This window comes from Marasmius oreades, chromosome 6, assembly GCF_018924745.1.
Source record: "Marasmius oreades isolate 03SP1 chromosome 6, whole genome shotgun sequence".
Lineage (NCBI taxonomy): Eukaryota > Fungi > Basidiomycota > Agaricomycetes > Agaricales > Marasmiaceae > Marasmius > Marasmius oreades.
In genome coordinates this window covers 3,558,465-3,578,040 of record NC_057328.1, presented here as the reverse complement: position 1 = coordinate 3,578,040, position 19,576 = coordinate 3,558,465, and the positions used below count along the sequence as shown (strand labels likewise).

Below are 19,576 nucleotides of genomic sequence, written 5' to 3'. Positions count from 1 at the left end.
CATGATATTGATACGACTCGGATTGCAAGGGCGCGCCGTCAAAGTCGTATTTACCTGGTATAAGTTACTATTGACCGTGCCTTTAATTTGAGAGCAGGCGCGTAGGTAGGTAGTGCCTTGTTCAGGCTCACCGAGCAATAGTCGGATCCGAAACTGAGGAATTTTGTCGGGTCCACAAGAATAAGTGCCCCGGTGGCAAACCAAATCACGGAACTTCGAAGTTATCTCCCGGTCCGTAAACAAAACGATGGACTGTCGGGGAACTTCTCAAATGACACGGTGTCATGATCGAACGTGCGACTGAGGGCGTGTCGCTTGGACAATCTGGGAAGGGCGGGGACGACTATTGGTGGGGCTTTTCCACGCTCGGACCTCCGGCTCCCAGGCGGAACTCGAAAGTCGTCACGTGAATAATTGTTTTTTCAACCTCAATCGACGAGCAACCGAGAGATCAAGCGACGTATGAGAGTCCTCTACCATTTGCCGTCAACAGCGCTAATCTTGTCTTGTTGAAGCCTTTCGAAGAGTCGAGACGAATGAAATCTGAAGGTTAACGCTTCAAATTCGGGATCCACAAAAAGACTGCCATGCCATGCCGTCTCTATCACGACGCATCACGCTCCGAAATCTTGACAGAGCGTGTATTTGTGTGCAACTAAAAAGGAGTGAGGAGCCTCTGACAGCCCCGTGCAACCATTGAATGCAGATTACTTGATTGGGAGAGGGTGGGAGGCGGTTAAAGATCGCATCCTCAGTGGAATATGAATATGAATATAAGTCCTGGGGTTTCAGACGATATGAATACGGGATCCCTCCACCTTCCTTCCACCTCCAGTCCGCAACGACGATGCGGAACATGACGATTTCAAAAGTGAGTTTATCCCCCACCTTGAATTCTGATAATGATCTGTATTCATCGGCGACACGCATTCAACAGGCCCAGTTCATCGCCCTATGGGTACGCCGATAATTTTTCTTCGTTTTGAAGGGAGTTTTGATTACGAATGTATGGAAAGATGGAAACATTATTCTTCGGTGAGTCGTATGTTTTTTTTTTCCAACTACGTACAATACTAAAGTGATAATCGATACCAAAGGCATCAACACCGTTTTGTTTCTCATATGTCTATACGTTCTCCTACGATCGAGAGGGCACAAGGTCTTTCTAGGCGCGGCCGTCGTGATGTACGCGTTATGCACAGCGCACGTCGTGGTCGACTTCATCCGGGGGATCGACGCGTTTTTCGGACCTGAACACGAACCAATGGCTTATTATACCGATCCTTTAATGTGGAGTGATCTGCTGAGGCAGGCCTTATATATTACAAACATGTGCGTGTTTTCTTCGTGCCAACTTTTTTTTCGAATCAAGTGTCTGAAATTTTGAATGAATCAGTTTAATCGCGGATTCACTTCTAGTTATTCATTTTTTTTATTTCACAAATGATTTCCCCCCGACTCATTACGCCATTCCAAATAGATCTATCGGTTGTATATCATTTGGGGGTACACACGCTGGATCGTTATTCTTCCGATGCTCCTCCTCGTCGGGTTCTCTGGTAAGAGTGTTCAAACGCTCAAAAGACCTCGGGAACTCGATTAAACAATCGTTCTAGTATCTGGCTACATCTCCGCTTGGTTGTTCACGCGCGTTCAACCAGGTCAGAATGTGTTTGATACCAGTATTCCGATGTGTTCGTTGATCGGATATGCCATGTCCTTGAGTACCAATGTTATTGTCACAGGTCTCATAGGTACGCTGTTGATTTATCTCCTTAGAGGGGATAGAATCCGTTAAACTGATCGGAAATTTTGTTTAGCTGGACGCATTTGGTGGGATGCACGACGGACATCCAAGTTCCTCGGGAGGCCTTATTGTCAGAAATATCTCCAAGCGATGGCTATAGTGTGCGATCTTTACGGTTGAACATTCCTCCTTTTCGACTGACGACAATCAATGTTTCATAGGATTGAATCGGGTGCTATAATATCAGCCTCTCTGGTGGTCCTCGTAGTGCTTTACTCTTTGAAGTTTAATGCAACGGTGTGTCTCTTAACCCTCTTTGAAATATATTCCATGAGACAGGCTCACAACACACCGCCTGTAGTATGTTACCGATTCCATTGCCCAAATTACGGTGAATACATGAAGTTTTCCCCTTCAGTTCAGTATGGCTGACTCCCCGGTCTTTACCCGTCAATACTACTTAGGGGATCGCACCTACTTTGATCATAGTTCGAGTTGGGATGGGTTGCGCTGTGGAATCTGACAGAGATCAATCGGAGAATTTCGCGCAAACGGAACTTAGCTCGATACGGTTCGTGAGGAATAGTGCTCGGATAAATACTGTATAAAGGGGGGCGATTATTTATTTCACTAACCTGTATTCCTACTACGTAGTTCTGGTTATTTTCACAATGGCGGGCCCAGGCTAATACAGACTAGATTTATATCATTGTAACTCCGAGTTGCTGTCATGACAGTTCAAGTTCATGCAAACTTCATGGGCTGAGATCTCAAGTGTCTTGAAAAGGTACGGTATTGGTGCAGCTGGCTGGGGTCAGTTTTTTTCCAAAAATTCTCACACCCCGGACCGGTTCGCGCATTTTGTCTGCACCGCCTTCGTCCCTGAACAACAAATCAGCGCAGTGCGCAGCAGTTCGGCAGCAGCAGGAAGCCTCAACAGCAATGTCGAAACGAACTGCGCGGTAACTTGTCCTCTCCTCTTGCTTTAAATCTACGTTTCCTGTTTCTCATCCATCCACTCCCGATATGATTATCCAGAAGGAAGACCCACTACAGGAAGATGCACCGCCCTCATATGACGAGGTTGGTGGGGCCCCACCTTCCACATCGTCGCGACCAACGGATATAAAGACCCCCATCGGTACAAGCTCTGGAGGAAGCTCTAGTACGACTTATCCACCAATCACACCGAACCTTCGTGGACCAGGAACAGGAACAGCAACATTGCGAACAGGAAAGGAAACGACAGGCAGTTGGTGGGGTTTGAGCTTTGTTGGATCTCGCAAATCACGAGAAGTACGAACGACCGTATTGGGAATCATACGAGATGTGGTTAGAAGGACGGTGGATGATGGTGTGGAGGCGAAGGGGATATTGGAGAGTTGCCACGCCGCTTGTGCAGACGATCGTATACCTTTCAACGCTCTGCTGCAGGAGAAGTCCATCGAAGGTTATTCGGCTATATACTGGGCAATCATCAATCGAAAACCGGCTTCGGATTCTACTTCACCAGATCTTTTAACGTTGGTGTTGTCGTATGCGGCACCTCTAACGCCGGCCACGGTCGAGGAGATCAAGCTGGCGTGTCTGATAACTTCAGATCAGGCGTTATTCCAACGGCTGAGGACCTCTGCAGAGTTTATTGCGCTTTCAGGGACAGACGAGATGGTACTTGGCGGTAAAGCTGCTCCAGATGCAGTAGAAGTTGTGGAAATACCCTCTGATGAGGGTGCCTTCGTGGTCGACATAAAGCTGATGAAGTTCCAGAAGAGGATGAGGGTGTCGGGTGAGGTTGGAGTTGATTTTATTGCTAGAGGTACGTGGCTTGCCTACAACTTGGCTGCATTAATTTCACGGTTAGGCTTCATCTAGGACGAATGTGGCGTCTCGCATTCTGCATATCTACAGATAAATGGAGACATGACCGGCCCCGTTTCGGAGCGTGGTATGTCTCCCTCACTCTTCTCGAAAACAGTCCTCCGACATGGGTAGATTCTCGGTTACTTATCCCTGATGCATCTTTGACGATTCCGAAACCTGGATCGTCTTCTCTTGCCGATGTACGACCTCCTCGCAGTAACGACGGAAGCAGATTGAAGCCAACGATTTCCATACGGCTGGCGTCTCGTGTTGAGTTGGGTCCCAGGCAGAAGTTTGGCCACCCACATCACCAGTATAATGTATATTCACTTTTGGAGAGTGACTCGAACGCTACTAGTCTCCAGTATAGGTGAGGATCTTGTTTCCCCACCCCCTTTATTTGACGCATGGGTCCAAGTGCTGACCTCGTTCTACTTAGCGGGAGTTCATATATCGGATCGAACGATTCATTACGTATCCGACTCGAAGGAAAGCTGGGAAAACCTCAAGACGAATGTGTCATATGTTAGCAGCCTTTAGAAAACCAACTCCGCCCTTAGGTTAGGAGACCGTATGGCATGTAGAGGATATACCCTGCACCTTCGGATTTGAGAGAGAGTAGTTGAATTATATATCGTTCGATTACCGATTTCCGTGTCCCTACATCTAGCGCAATCTATTCAGGGCGTATTGACTACACCCTGCAGGATTGTGCGAATACGACCAGATTGAGCAAGAAAATACACCGAATTTGGATGAGGGATCAGTACTTCAGTACTGTGCGACTTTTCATGATTGATTAGATCACCCATCTGATAACACTTTATCATTACGATTAGCTTGATTTGTCGTCTCATCTCATCACTCTTCCAAGTCACTCTCTTCATCAACACGCTGGAGGATTGAAACGGCCACTGAGTATGTCTCCGTACTGCCAAACTGATTCCTTTTGCTAATTGGACTAAGTCCAAACCAATACAGAGAAATTGCAGAAAGTAAAAGGTGCACATATCCAGGGAGATCCACGGAAAAGTGAAAGGACTTCATAGCGGTAAATTCTATCTTTTACACTCGTTCTGGGTCGTTGCCAATGTTTTCGACCTGCCGGTGCTAGAGTCGTTGTCGGTACGGTCGCTGTTCAGGGCTCAAATTCAACACTACAAATTCGAGATTGACGAGTAATTTGTGAGGAATTCTGAGGAGTGGTCTGCACGAGACGTAAATAGAAGGGGAGAAGGGAGGGTCAATAACCTCCTTTTAGCAATCCTCCGTGAAATTAGTTGCGTGTTTCTCAAACTCGTCGATGATTTACTGACTGCTCGCCTTCGTTATTGCTGCTCGGATCTCTCTAATGTCCTCGATATCAAGACATGAAGGATAGAATTTCACCATCAAGTCCTCTCACGTCCTCGTACTATCCGCACAGGCCAGCGGCCACAGAGCATGATACTCTTATCTACTGATTTACTGTTCACAAGTGCTAGCCTCGTTATACTTGGCGGGGGGTTCGTATATCGAATCGAACGATTTTGCGTGTCGTCTGAATCAAAGCTAGGAACGCCAAGATCAATCTGGCATTTTGTTAGCAAGCTCTAGAACCTTTGCCCTTGAGTTAGGTTATCGTATGACAGGTATGTTCTTCAACATGACCGATATATCTTCACCCTCTGATTTGACAGAGTAATAATGGATTGTTTGTTGGTGCAGCTCAACAGCCAGAAGCGAACGTTCATCAATCGATTACCATTCTTTCGTTTTCGTTCTCAAACGTACCTTGCGCTATACACTTTCTGACATGAAACGAGGCCATGTCTCCCTACAGCAGGCACGATGTATTTATGGGCCCAATAACTACAGCCTGCAAACCACTCTCCGAAAACATACAAGTAAACCATCGTCCGAAGCTGGTTTGTCACCTTCGACCTGTTTAAAAGCGCCCTCCGTTATCTTGCTGATCTTGAAAACGTGGCTACTCGGACTCGACTAGTGCAACGGGCTTCCCCTGTTGGGCGACATTCTCAGTGCTTTGCCACCAACTCCTGCCAAGCCTTTCTCTGCATGATTAAATCAAACGTTACAAGTCCCACCTTTGTCAGGTGAAGAGAAAATACTCCCCCAGTTTAGATGAGTGGAAGCGAATTGGCGCCCCTGACCGTTTTGAAAGGAAGAACGTGTGCGTTGTGATTCACTTTAAGCTTCGGTGAACCTGGTCTGACTAACTTTCCAATCAATATAGAGCGGTTAAACCATATAAGGCAAAAACAAGATGAAGTGGCGAAGACATATAAAAGACCTTATCTCTTCTTGATTGCGCGTGGCAACATCATGGTCCGGGGTCTGCTAAACCGTGTGTTCTTCCTACTCTTGGCGACCTCTCATCTCGTCGGTTACTCCAATGCTGTCTACACCTGGCCTAATCCGACTATGGATGAACTTGAACATATACTGGTCGATAACGAAGGGTTCAATGATGCCGGATTCAAACGAGCAATAACACCGTGCACGAATTATATTCAAGGTCCTCAAACACTAGGAAGACAGACCAGTGCACAGTGGTTGAGGGTTGCTTTCCGTACGATCTCATCACAACTCTAGCAAGACATCCTCGATATACTGATGAAAAACCAACGCACTAGATGATTTTTCAACGGCTAACGTACCTGCTGGGGCCGGTGGCATCGATGCCTCCATCGGATTTGAAACTTTGAGACCAGAGAATAGTGGATCAGCGATGAATGATTCGTTATCGTTCTTTGCTCCCTTTGTGAACGCACATGTTTCGAGTAAGGAATCGTCGTTTTTGTGTTTTTTCTTCCAATCTCCTTGATGCCCTCGGTCGTTGCTGATTCATATTTATATTTCCGAAGTGGCCGATCTAATTGCGCTCAGCGTCTCGCTTTCAATTGGTTCCTGTTCTTCTCCCACCATTACAATTCCTCTCCGGGGAGGACGAATCGACGCGACAGAGGGCGGAGAATTCGGTGTACCAGAGCCTGAGACCAGTATTGAAGAGACACTTCATCAATTTGAACATGCCGGATTCAACCAAGCCGATGCGATCGTCTGTATTCACTTTATTCGATAATGGCGCTGGATCCTCCTTATTTAACCTCCTTCTAGGGCCTTACTGCATGTGGTCACACGATGGGGAATGTGCACCATGGTGGATTTCCCCAAGTGGGTACGTCCCCTTTTGAAAGGAAACTTTCATGATTTTTCTGATATCCACGGTGATGATCTTCAAGTACCCGAAAGTGCGGTAACACCGAACAATACTGGGGGAGGAATCCATTTCGATTCTACACCGGATGTTTTCGATATCAATGTGTAAGTTATCTGCCATTCACAACTCGGAAGTGCCGTTCTCCAGCTCTGACACGGAAACTACAGAGTTCAAGAGTATCTGGCAAGTGAAGGAAACCGAGGAGGTAAAAGAGTCCGCGTGGCTTTTCCTCATCAACATCCTGTTAAATTGTTTCATAGGAGCGCTCGTTACGACAGATAATGTAACTGTTCGTTCGGATTTACGGCTCTATGTGTCCGACAACAATGCTACCATTGCTCGAGTGCGCCTCTTTCAATCAACTCTGGCCTTTCATTTACGTCGTGCATCTCATTAATTTCACAGCCTTTCCACGTCCTCCGAACATTTCATTTCCACCTGCATCACACTATTCACTCGCATGATGGAAACTGTCCCGAAAACGGTGGCGCTTACGGATGTCATTGCTCCCTTAGAGTTGAAGCCTGTCAATGTAACCCTTGACTTTACCTCAACTGGAGAGATGAGATTCAGAGGTTTCATACGAGTATGTCGAGTCCGAATACTCGCACGGGATTGACCGTTGACTGGGTCTGACTACTTAGCTTTTGTCTTCCACTTCCTCGAATGTCACACCAGAAGTCCAGTATGTTCTATCTCTCCGATTTTCTGGCTTCGCTAATCCCCTGTCTTGGAAGGGTTTCTTGGCAGTCTCGAGAAGGTTTCTCTTCCCGAAAATTCTCTACATCAGCCAATTTTGAAGCTTCGGGAGCGAGTACATGGGGATCCATTTCTTATTTTAAATTTGATGCTCCAATCGACCTGGGGTCTGGGATATCTAAATTCTTTGTCGCCGTCGACGGGAGGATCCATGACAATGGTGGAAGCGGACATCCCGTACAGGACTCTGCCTTCGTCGTTCCCAGCTTGACAAATGTGGACGATAGCGGAAATTTCGAGCTTACTGCAGCAGTAAGTACTCATCTATTCTTCTTTCCATCTGGTTTTAAGGTCGCTTAATCACCAACTCAGGTTTTGAATTCATTTTCAAGCGCTAATGTACGAGCGGAACTCTCGTTTCCCGCTGTACAACTCGGTGAGTCAGCGTAATCTGTTAAAGTGTACTAGGACCGACATGTGTGATTATAGGGACCATCAGTCCCAAGATAGTCAAAACGCTTACTTCTCTAGCATCGTTCAACAAGAACTTCAATTCGGAATATTCACTTTATCGCGCCTCTGGTGCGATTCCATTATCAAATCTAACAAACTCAAATCAGGTCTCTGCGGACTTGATCACAGCAACAGGAGATAGGAGAATTGGTACCGTCCATGATAATTTCAGAAGGCTGAAACAATTGTGAAATGCTTGACGCACTGATCTACTATGGTCATCACTCAGACTGTTCCGAATTGCGACTTGTACTTGTAACTTATTCACGTTGAACAGGATCGGTTCCAGATTCGTCACCCTGACACGCCCAAATACAAGTATCTGCGTGCCGTCGCATTCCATGTCTTTCCTCCGTAAATAGTATCACCCGCCAATGAGACCCTCCCGAACGGCAAAACTTGCGCCACTTCTCGTGCCCTCCCCGGCCCGTGCCCTGGGGATGAAGTTAATACCGGTGGTACTCACAGGTCTGGGACTGCGGTGTTGCTGGGGAAATCTCATTTATCTTTCCATCAGTTTGGTGTCCAAATACATACCCTAGTAGCACTCACGCGCATCACAGGATACGGTTTGGTCGATAGTCGGCCTGGCGGGCACCAGTTTTACTCTGAGTCCTCGGGGCCCCGAACAAATTCAATGGGGATTCAATATTCAATATTGAGGTAAGCCGCAAGGAGTTTGGAATCTGGATACGGCAAAGTGCATAAGTAGGCAAAGTCCGGCAAGATCCACCAGAATTTGCGCCATCATGGTGCCTATCACTCCCGTTATAACCTTCTAGTCATATAGAAGGTGAAAACGCTGCTATAGCCTATTGTATGTACGTTGTTGGCCGGCGAGCTCGTCCCGAGTCTACGATCCCGAAGCCCGGTGCAACGTGCGTCGTCTGCTTTCCTAATCTGGAGGTGCAATTGGGGTCCTTTCGACTTTAAGTTGTTCCCTCCCAACCCGACCGACATGTGCTTATTCTATCCTAGTTTTCTGATGGAAGTGACTAATAATACATGCGATTAGCCGTGCGCGGCGGTGGCGGCCTGTGGTCGTCTGAGAATGATTCATGATCCCACGACGCCAGAACTTGGTAATAAACCTGACATTACGCAGGACGGATTCAAACCTCCGAGCTTTGGGTTCAATTCAAGGTTACGAAGTCAAGGTTAACTCTCCTAGGTGTCGTTATAAATAGACGGACGGTTTTCCGAACCTTAACGGGCATTCTGAGAAAAGATTTTCGCCAACATATGGGGGTATACGTCGTCGGTGATCCCAATATCACTTCTACCCTGATTGTCGGGCGTGCGGCGTTGATCCTTGATCTAACAAGAGAGAATCCTGTTCAAGTACATATGTGCTTCTCCGTTGCACCTTCTCCTTGTGATTTGACATTGGACGTCGTCGGCCGTGGTCAATAGACCCTCAACCCTAGAGTCAAATCCTTCGTTATTGGATACTGCATATTATGATAATAGGGTATACTTGTTGATCAATTTTTCACTCACTGACGGGCCAAGCGGCAGAAGGTGGAATGCATGACCGTACGTCCGAGAGCCCAGGTCCTCGGAATAAGGATTTGACAACCAGCCATAGGCGTGGTGCGCTGCGAGCCTGAATAACAGGATGTATGTAAGAATTCGACCTATCAAGTTGGAGGTGATTGAACAGGAATCGTTTTAGCAACCGGAGCTCGAACCGAAGTCGACATCCCGATGAGTCGGTCCGTTGAGTCAATCTCTGATAGGAAAGAAACGACGAGGACTAAAATATTTAGCAAGAAAGAGATGGTATCTTTCGTACCCTATTGTAAAACCTCTCGGTCACATTTGGATAACCCAATTCATCCATAACGGCGGCGTTGCGGAACGAGTCTTCGACCTGATAAGAGTGTGTTATTGCCTCTTCATTTTGTATCGAAGTCCGTTATTGAAGGAGGATTTATCATTGTGCTGCTCGAAAGAAGAGGGCGGCGAACTTGCTCATAGGGATCTAGATCAGTTGTATCAAGCAGCCTCCGGGCATCCGAGCATCGAAACGGAAGCTAGAATATGCCTAGCAATTATAAGCAAAATGCCTGAGTAAAACGTGGAAACTGTGCTAAAGATTGAATAAGGACAATGAAAAGCATGGAGACTGGACAATCACCCGGGTGGCGCGACTAAAAGAGCGGCTTCTGGTTGCGAGACCAGCTTCCAGTGCCGTAATGCCTTGCAGAAAAAATCGTCGGGGGGCTTTGCTTGGCTGTCAAGTCCACGTAAAGTACTGCACAAGAAAATCCGAGGCTGGGCTTCTTACCGCTAAAGCCACCTTGGGAAATCTTCCAAACTCCATTTTAGATCCGAGCGGGCGCTCCCTCCCTTTGTTCTTACTCACTTCGGAAGAGTGCGCACTTCGCAACAGACCCCGAGCACCCTTTCCACCGCCCTACCTCGCGTAATTACGTTCGCATGTCAGTAACGAACCGATGATACAAAAAATCATAATAAGAGGGAGAGGACTGACTCGTTTTCTAAGATCCGCGCTGAAATCGCAGTCAGGGAAAAGATATCGCAAGGTTTATTGTTCTCCATCAGCTCCGAAAGAAAGTGGGGCAGGATGGCATGTCGGTTCGTGGGTAATATTTCACGTCGGACGGGGGCGTGTAACCACGAGTCTGGTGTGTGAATGTGAATATGTGCTCTAAAGCCATTCGATCAAATCAGATTTCTTTCAATGGTCAGCATCAATTGACAGGACCGGGAGGGACAGTGACCAACTAAACGCATACTTATCTTCCCTTTTACCACTCGGAACTCGACAGGAAGCAAGAAGACGGTTATCACGTATATTCCGCTCGAATTCGCTGTAGTTGACTCAGCAAGTAGCGCTCTGATAGAAGTGAGACTGTGGTTATCAATATTTAGTTATCTGGAATTTAGAATAACGAGTGGATAAAGATACACACACATACGTACTGCCAGGAGGATGGCCAACGACGCTGAAGCTCGGGCCAACGAGCTGGAATAATGTTAATGTTTGCTACTGAGTGGTATCAAATGAAGCGCGACGGCGATTAGAAAGTTATTTCCGAAGACAATAATGAGTTGAGGTTATACCAAGTCGACGCCCCACCGTCCCTTCGACAAGAACCTTGCCCTTTTTGCAGATACCGAGATGCTTTCCACAACTGGACGGTTCAAGCAGAGGAAGTCTGCTTGAGTCCAGAACCAGCACAACGATCGTGCATACGGCAGCTAGATAGACGCTAAAGCCCACATAACGACGGAATTGAATGTAGTATGACAGGGCCTTCGAGACGAGACAAGAAATTCGGCTTCGGCTGATTAAGCGTAAGGTCTGGGTCGAGACGCAATATTTTGTTGAGATCGAGAAGCAGATGTATTAGAGCGGGACCCAATACCTGAGATTCAGAGACAAACTCACTTTACACACAGCAACCTCCTGCTGCGGCGAAATGCTAACAAGATTTGATTGCTTTTACGCATCTAAAGTAACTGACAACACCTACGGATAATAATACAATATGGTTTGATTTTCGAGGTCGAGAAGTATGTAGATGCAATCGATACAGCATTCGACTTATGCAACGACGGACGTCGCTGTAAAATGATATGATAGGTGAGGTGTGAGATGTCTGGAAGTATGATAATAAAAAAAGGTCGCTGTGCTTAGTAAAGTGAGTGAAATAGAATCATTCGGATTTGACGCTCTGTTCAGCTGCATCGATGGCCTCCAGGATATCCGCCTCCGGATCTTCCTGTTCTCGTACTTCCCTCCGAACTCCAACGACCACACCACTGCCTCCAGATCGTCGACTTTCAGTGCTTCCCCCGCTTCCCCCTCGACTACGGGTGCGCTGAGGACCTGTCAAATCGCGTTCCCCTCCTGCTTCACTGGAATAAACTTCGGGAGATTCAGGATCACCGTCTCCATCGCCATCGTCAAGGTCGCCCTCTGCATCCAGGTCAACATCCTCCGCAGACCCAGAACGCGATTCAGATCTACGGGAAGAAGGACGGAGTGACGAACTGCGAGGAGGTAATGGGTTCCCTCGGTATGATGTTGAAGGACCAGGAGCAGGTACGATCGTCCGAGGAGGTGCCAGCTCTCCTGCGGTGCCCGTCATCAAGGGCGTTAACCTCCCACCCAGTGGAGAGTATTCCCTTTCCCGATCTCGACGAGAAAAAGAACCAGGACTTGCCCCTGCATCGGCAGGAGGGACAATAACAGTATCGTTCCTCGTCAACATCATCCTATCCTTAGCAACTATCGGTCTCCCTCGTTCTCGTTCTTCCATCCTCTCTCTTTGCTCAGCTTCAGCTACCATCCTTGCCGCCTCGGCTCTAGCCTGCGCCGCAGCTTGCTGTCGAGCAGCCTGTGCTTGCGCAGCAGCAACGGCTTGAGCTTGTTCGATCGTTCCACGGCGTTCGACCCGTTTCATCTTCTTGCGGCACCGATCACAAACAGTGCCAGGACCATGAGGACCTGGTCCCCACTTTTCAACACATTTCCCATCTTTGTATCGTCCGGCCTGTCCGCATTGACGGCAGATACGTTGACCTTGTGAGTTCGTGGGAGGGTATGACCCTGGCTGAACGAGTGAGGATTGGCTGCCTATCGTCGAGGAAGATGTTTGAATGGACGGATGCGAGGAAGTGGTGGTGGTGGCATGAGAGGACGTCAAAGATGAGGATGGGAGCGATGATAGCGATTGTCCATTAGGAATCGTGGGATGCGCGGTAAGAGCATGTGGATGGTGACTGGCATGACTGCTGCTAAACGAAGGATGATGCGGATCTGTATAATGATAGAAAAATCAGAAATTGTCCATGAATGTCAAAACAACGGGAAGAATGGAGGGAACCAAAGAAGAAATGAAAGGTGAAGGGTCAAATATCGACATAACCGCTGTCGCACATCGGCAAAAAAACAAACAAACAAGTGAGGCAGTGTCAAAGAAGGGATTTCAAGAGAAAACCGAAAAGAGAGAGAAGAGGTGGCAATAAGATATCAACCAATACAAACGTGGATTCCTCTCACCTCATCCCCTACTCCATCTTTGGCGGATGATGGATAGTTTGGCTGTAGTGGCGAATTATTGAGGAGTGGGGATAAGAGGCTTTGTGGAGAAAGAAAATGGGGTATACGGAACATTTGAAAGATGAGGTATGTAAAGCGGGAGCCATGACGTGACAAGGCCCAATAGAGAGAAAAACAGAAAAAACCACGGTGAAAGGGCTGCCTCGAACCGCAAAACCATGAGTACCAAGATCTTGAAGGGAAGAGATACAACGAAGCGGAAAGAATATATATACAATGGCGAGCAGATAAAGCCGATAACAGAGCAGAAGGCAAATATGAAAGCGAATAGCGGTGTGACGACAGGGGACTCGAATGGCCCTTTTTTGTGAATGACCCAAGGGGCCATTGACAGGAAAGAAAGAAAGTGGGCCTAATCTTTGACCATAAAGAAAGGAAATTTAAGGTATCTGTCGATACCTAACATGAAATACGAAACTTGGAATAAGAATACCCACCTCCCTGACCATTCTCGCCCGCCCTTACGACACCTTCACCAGGCCTATCTCCAGACCTACCTTCACCTGCCACAAAGACATCTCTACCTTGGAATTGAGGTAACGGAGGCGGAGGATGCGTATACATCTTGGGTCCTCCGGGTGGAGGAAGGTAGTGGTGGTTTGAAGGGGGTGATCGAGGTTGATGATAATCCCTTTCACGTTCATCACGCTCCCTCGAAGAGCGGCGTTTGGTCGACACAACACCGCCACCAGAGCCGGGAGTATAGCGTAAAGGTGGTAGCTGGGTTCCAGCTATTTCCGGTTGATCAGGATGGCTCGTAGAAGCAGTGGCATCGAGAATCATATCGTCCAACGATTTGTCGGACGATGCACTCCTGCTTCTTGCCCTCCCTCTTTCAACTCGCTCCCGTGATTCACGAGGTAAAGATGAAGGCCTTCCTCTCTCCCTTTCCTGTCGATCCCGTTCTAAGTCACGTGCACTGAAAGTAGGGTGACCCGGTGGGTGCCACGGTACGAACTGGCCTTGGCTCTTGCCTGGGGGTCGTGCATCCCCATAGTGTTGCTGTGGAGGAGGTGGAGGAGGTATGTGAGTTAGCTGAGGGGACGGACGGGAGTGGGAGGGATGGCTGGAGAGATTAGGGCTTTGGTCGGGGGCGGAAGAGGTGTTCTGGGGTAAATTGAAGGGTTGTGCGGAATGCGAAGGGGGGTGAAGTGGTTGTGGCGGAGGAAGATACTAGGAAATCGTATTAGTTCAATGCTGTAAACGAAAATCAGGGGTAAAATCGGAAAACCTAAAGAAGTTGAAATGCAAAACGCGGCCGAGACATGCAGGAAGGCCATACGAACATGAAAAAAGGAGGAGAATTAAAGGAGTGGAATTTTAACATGTGAAGGAAATAAATGGGCCAGAGGCGGGACCTGAGTTGAACATAGATTCTCGGTGTCAACGTATATATGTCGAGGAGTTGGTACGGCAATGATCGACAGACAAGCTGAATGAACACAGATTTACCAAGAGCCTCGGGATCTTTGAGGTGCGCTCATCTCGGGTCGGCCGACCACGGGTAAAAGAAAGAAAAAGAAAGCCAGACGCGTGGAAACCGAAGAAGCGCGATGTAGCGACAGAAAGAAAGAAGAAAAGCCGAGGACACACTGTCTGCAGCGGAACACTTACATTATTAACGCGACTTTTCTTGTGCGCATGCCCACTATGTCCGTGGTGACCACCTTCGATACTACCACTCCTTCGCTTTCTGTGAGATTTTGGCTCTGGCGCAGTGGTAAACGGGGGAAGGGTAGGAGGGCCCATTGCGGTGCTTGCGAAAGGCGAAGCATCCGGAGGACCGCGCTCGCTGCGAAACCTAATCAAAGGTTCGAGTCCAACAGGAAGCGGATGCCCACTTCTATTTACGATCCGACCCTTTTCGTCATAGACAAAACCGGCACCTTCCAAATCACGTAGAGAAGGTATAGGCCGTTGAGTTTCAACGAGGATACCACCAGATGTTGTTCCTGGCAAATAACAATCAATGGGCGGGTGTGAGGCGAATTCGAAAGTAACTTACCGCTTCGGTCGGTATCGATGGGTTCTCCATTATTCAAACCTACAGCTCTCCTGTCGAACGCAAGTTTGGCATCTCTCGCGTGTCTCTCCAAGGCGTCCAAGTAGTCCCTTAACTGGCGCCAGAGATCGGTGATAACGAGCCTACGCGCGTGTTCGTCATCACGAGCACACTCGGCGTTGTAACGGGCTTGATGGAGAGATGAAACGAGCTCGACGACGGCTGGAGGGTATGTCGATATATCTGGTGCATGCTGCTGCTGCGAACTGGTAGAACTGGTGCTAAACCGCGGTGAGCGGTCATGACCTGGCGATCCCGAGCTTCCGGCACCACTGCCAGCACTGTAAGCCTCTTCAATAACCTTAAAACTTCTCGCTAATCCCTCCCAATAATCGGCCCTTTGCTTCTCTTCTGAATATCTGCTTTTGAGCGTATCAAGTTCCTCCAAAGCGGTGGAAAGCATAAGAGCCAATTGAGAAGAAGGTTTGGCGTCTAGAACACCATTACTTTGACTAGAACCGTAAACACCGCTACTTCCGCTGGAAGAACTCGAAGAGCCTGAACTAGAAGTGGCGGGTCCTCTGAGCTCGCGGATTCGAGGCGATAATGATGAACTTCTTTGTGGCGAGGGATTCTGGCTTTGTTGAGTCGGAGTTGTAGAACCAGACCGAGGGTTGATTGTAGCTGTTGTAGGTAATCGAGGTGGCGACCTGGTTGCCGATGACGAGACACATTGTGGAGGTTGGGCTCGTGAATTTGAATTTGAACTTGTTGTAGTTGATGTCGTATGTGGTGATGCAGACGTTATGCTCGCCGTGGTCGTCGTTGCCGACGTTGTGGAAGGTGACATTGGTACATCGCTCGATGAAGAATTATCAGTGTCCATGATGAATGATTATGACAGGGAGAACATGGAATGAGAAGGATTATGAGAATTATCGAGGGGAGAAGGGGAATAAGCAGGGCACGCGAAGGATCTGTGGAGGCTCATTTTATGTAGTGACGCGTGGGGAGGAAGTATCTGAATTATAATTCGATTTCGCTTGCGGGTCGTGTCAATTTTCGTCGGATGTATCCAAATGGGGAAAGGGGAGGAGGGGAGGGGCGGTGCCGACATTGCTTCCCAATTGCTTCCAAATGGGGTCACCTTTGTGCTAACATGAGGCGGGAGACCCCGGACACTGCTTTCGCGCCGATTTCTGATTTTCCGAAAGCTTGCTTTCTCATTTCGGCAATCTTTTTTTTCACCTATACATCGATTTCTTCCCATAGGCCAGTTCCAGCACGCCACGACCTTGCGACACTACGGCTCACGAGCATGTCGGGATGATTGTCATCCCCCCAGAACGTTTCCTGTTATTAGAGTCTTTTGCCTTGTGCTGGCCTGCTACGCGAGGCCCCATAATCCGAACTTGGATTACCCTGTTCTCCAGGTCCCCGCCGTTCTTAGGGCTTGTTCAGGCACTGTCGCTGTCATTTCCGTAGCTTCCAGGAAGAGGCCTTAGCCTTTTGCCCGTTTCAAGCCTTCTGATTCTCAAGAATCAAAAGGCTTACGCGTGTTTAACAGCTTTTGCTCACTGCGCATTATCTCTCACGTCCCGTAACCCAGATTGTGGTGGCAGCATATCACCTAAAGCGGTAGAAGAAGCATCATGATTTCCCTCTTCGATAGGATGGTGGCAAGTACCTTATGTTGAACCTCCACCTTTACCTCGGACCCTGCTACGAACTTCTCGCTGGGCTATAACTCTGACTTTTGGATGACCTCGGTAACTAAATGCTTGTGACATGAGTTTTGAGCTAATTCTGGGAATTCGCCTTACCAGGTCCAACCACAAAACGCCACGAAAATTCCGTCCCATCGTGGATTGTCTGGGAAACCTCTTGAAACACGCGACAGTCTGAATCAGAACTTCCAAGGCTACATTACTGTAATACCCCTCTCAAGTCCCACGGGCCTGATCGTCGTACGGATAACATAACCGTCACCGAGGGATTTTCTTTTACACTCATTTACTGCCATATATCCGGCGACTGTAAACCAGTACATCAAGAGCCATTTGATACCCCACAAAATCATTCACAACCATTGTAATCTTTTCTAATTCCCCCAGCACGGTATCTCTCCACCTTGTGCTCGGCAGTGCTCGATTCTCTCCGTTGCACAGTATCATTTCGGATGTCTGCTTGCGATCCGGTGCCATTTCTTGTACAGGTCCAAGCGACGACCGCATGCCGGAAAACCGCCATATTACCCGATAGAACGGCCGTACCATCGCACTTTACCGACGACGCCGCTTCGTATTTAGCAGCACTCACGGCTGTACCCCTCTCCTTCAGTGCAAGAACCGCACTTTGACCTCGCTTCATCAACATGGGTGTGTAATACACATACTATCTTTCATGTTTTCATCCTAGGAGGAAACCTACAATATCATGGGGTGTGGCTGACGCGATTACCTCATCGGAATGGCGGCGGACGACCGACGCAGCAACCCTGGATAGATCTGGAGGCGCACGGATCGCTGATGGGGCGTGGTGTCAGGAACATCCAGTGTGTAGTCTCATTTCACATCCGATAGTGCTTCAGTCTTCTCATCGGTGACTGATTCCAATTCTCAACAACAAGGAAGAAATCATGAGGTCGGGATGCCACAGGTGGAAGAGTCATTTCCAGGCGTTCGTATCAAGCTTGGAGTTGGTCCTTGTGGAACCCCAGTGGCAGCGTTGATTACTCAATCGCGCAATTAAACATTCAAATATCCATGTCAGCTTTAATAATGCTTGCAGGGACGCCAAAACTTGCCACAGATCGGGACAATCTCATTTACAGCAGCCTTTCAGAGCGACTGCAAGTTCCTCTTGACAGTTTCGGACTCGGTTTTGTCACACACTATCTTTCTCGTGTCCCGAACTCTCAACGGAGGATCGTCAGTCAGGTTTTGAAGAGCGTCAGAGGATTTGTTAATTGGCTGTGTTTCTAGGCCTCGATGTCGCCCCTCGTGCTGGCACAAGCCTGTTCCTCTATCCATCATTAGCACCACCACCGCACCCTCAATCGTATCTATCTTCTATCTCCGTACAATTGTAAACAAAAAGCCGTCAACTTGAACCAATCGCTTTGACTTTAGACTCCAACACAAATTAAGCACCGTCAGGGAAGACGTGACCCGGATCATCATGATTAACCCTTCGCCGTACACGCAAGTCTCTAATGCTGTTGAAGAAATATTCCATCAGAAACCTTCCGCTCACCTGCCAGCATTTATCCCCACCAACAGTGTCCGTAATGATTTCGGAGTCGGGGGATAGAGAAACATTCGTAAGCACGTCCTACTCGATTGAATACGTCCGACACCTTCATTACACGTTTCCTTCAACCCGTCTGTAACCACATCATGTCATCATGTCATTGTTGATCACCAGAAACCATCACGGGCTCACTCAGCAGATTTCCAAATAGAATTTGAATGATTTTCGCGCAAATCCAATTTTGCATTGCTCTTCCCGCGATTGATTGAACTGTTGTCGCTGACAAGTAAAGATCAACACATCTGTTAGGTTTCTCCAGAGACTCTCGGCAGTCAAAAATAACAAAAGTCGTGATGGTGGCTGTATCTTGGGATTGATGAAATCTGGTCGCCCGAGTTCTCATTATTTGGACGGATTGCTCAGACCGTCGCAAGACCGTCGACGTTATTGATCTTGAACGCATCAGAAGATGAGAAATCTGCACGGGTTGCCAGATCTCGCTCGCGTGATCCGCACCCTGCCCCCCTGGTACCCCAGCCACGACATTCGAGCCCACTCGCGGTAGTAATCTATAGTTCATGTCACTGCGGCGACCGTTCACTAAACGAGTACACGGTAGTTAACATTCATATGTAAATGTGCCAGCTATTGCTCGATGACCACTGACCTTATGGACAAACTCGAGGTTAATGAGCATTTACATTGGCTGAAAGAACTCGAATTCAGTACGATGTATTTGATATGATGGCAAATTTAGAAAACAGACCCCAGGTGCCGATGTCTATCCAATGAAAATGCATCGATAGCCAGTCGCAAAAAGACGCGGAAGGAGCCCTGATTTCTCCGCTGTCATCTTTGTGTTTTTTCGATGTTGACAGGCAATTTGTGGCGGGTTTTAGCTCGTCGCAGGGCAGCACGAGCCTAGAGTCGCATCGTATTTCCCACTACTTCCCGACGGAGCCGCCGCCAACTAAAAATAATAATAATTCAGTCATTATATTGACTTGACCAAGAAGCAGTCTCGAGTCATGATTATGCCCGCACTCCCAGTGAGCTTCTCTAGAGCTGAAATCGGTCTTTGTCCCACTCCGGAGTCCCTGATCTCGCCTGGGTCTTGGATATCTTCTCAACAGTTTGTGGAGCGCGGTCAGTTACAACGTCCCTGTCGCTGTTGATCTATACAGC

At 48.0% G+C, this 19,576-nt stretch overlaps 4 protein-coding genes across 4 annotated transcripts; 3 read left to right on the top strand and 1 right to left on the bottom strand.

The window, feature by feature from the left end:
* Positions 1-429: 429 nt before the first annotated feature.
* E1B28_010612 (uncharacterized protein) lies at positions 430-2,442 on the top strand. Its single transcript, XM_043155589.1, has 12 exons — positions 430-460; positions 516-871; positions 938-958; positions 1,017-1,035; positions 1,098-1,332; positions 1,397-1,418; positions 1,481-1,559; positions 1,617-1,754; positions 1,821-1,908; positions 1,969-2,044; positions 2,109-2,138; positions 2,212-2,442. Exons 2-12 carry the CDS (start codon positions 848-850, stop codon positions 2,353-2,355), a joined length of 876 nt encoding a protein of 291 aa, XP_043008061.1. The 5' UTR covers positions 430-460; positions 516-847; the 3' UTR covers positions 2,356-2,442.
* A 168-nt stretch (positions 2,443-2,610) lies between these two features.
* E1B28_010611 (uncharacterized protein) lies at positions 2,611-4,336 on the top strand. The gene is made up of 3 exons (XM_043155588.1): positions 2,611-3,563; positions 3,620-3,977; positions 4,047-4,336. Exons 1-3 carry the CDS (start codon positions 2,774-2,776, stop codon positions 4,135-4,137), a joined length of 1,239 nt encoding a protein of 412 aa, XP_043008060.1. The 5' UTR covers positions 2,611-2,773; the 3' UTR covers positions 4,138-4,336.
* A 1,596-nt stretch (positions 4,337-5,932) lies between these two features.
* On the top strand, positions 5,933-8,233 carry E1B28_010610 (uncharacterized protein; the record flags this gene model as incomplete). The annotated part of the gene is made up of 13 exons (XM_043155587.1): positions 5,933-6,179; positions 6,244-6,390; positions 6,475-6,668; positions 6,728-6,788; positions 6,853-6,934; positions 6,998-7,035; positions 7,091-7,173; positions 7,236-7,244; positions 7,354-7,416; positions 7,475-7,515; positions 7,568-7,841; positions 7,902-7,965; positions 8,019-8,233. The coding sequence occupies 13 exons, from the start codon at positions 5,933-5,935 to the stop codon at positions 8,231-8,233; spliced, it is 1,518 nt and encodes a 505-aa protein (XP_043008059.1).
* A 3,259-nt stretch (positions 8,234-11,492) lies between these two features.
* Positions 11,493-16,157, bottom strand: E1B28_010609 (uncharacterized protein). Its single transcript, XM_043155586.1, has 4 exons — positions 15,143-16,157; positions 14,752-15,089; positions 13,575-14,310; positions 11,493-12,834 (listed from the first exon to the last, which is right to left on the bottom strand). The coding sequence occupies exons 1-4, from the start codon at positions 16,023-16,025 to the stop codon at positions 11,729-11,731; spliced, it is 3,063 nt and encodes a 1,020-aa protein (XP_043008058.1). The 5' UTR covers positions 16,026-16,157; the 3' UTR covers positions 11,493-11,728.
* Positions 16,158-19,576: the final 3,419 nt, after the last annotated feature.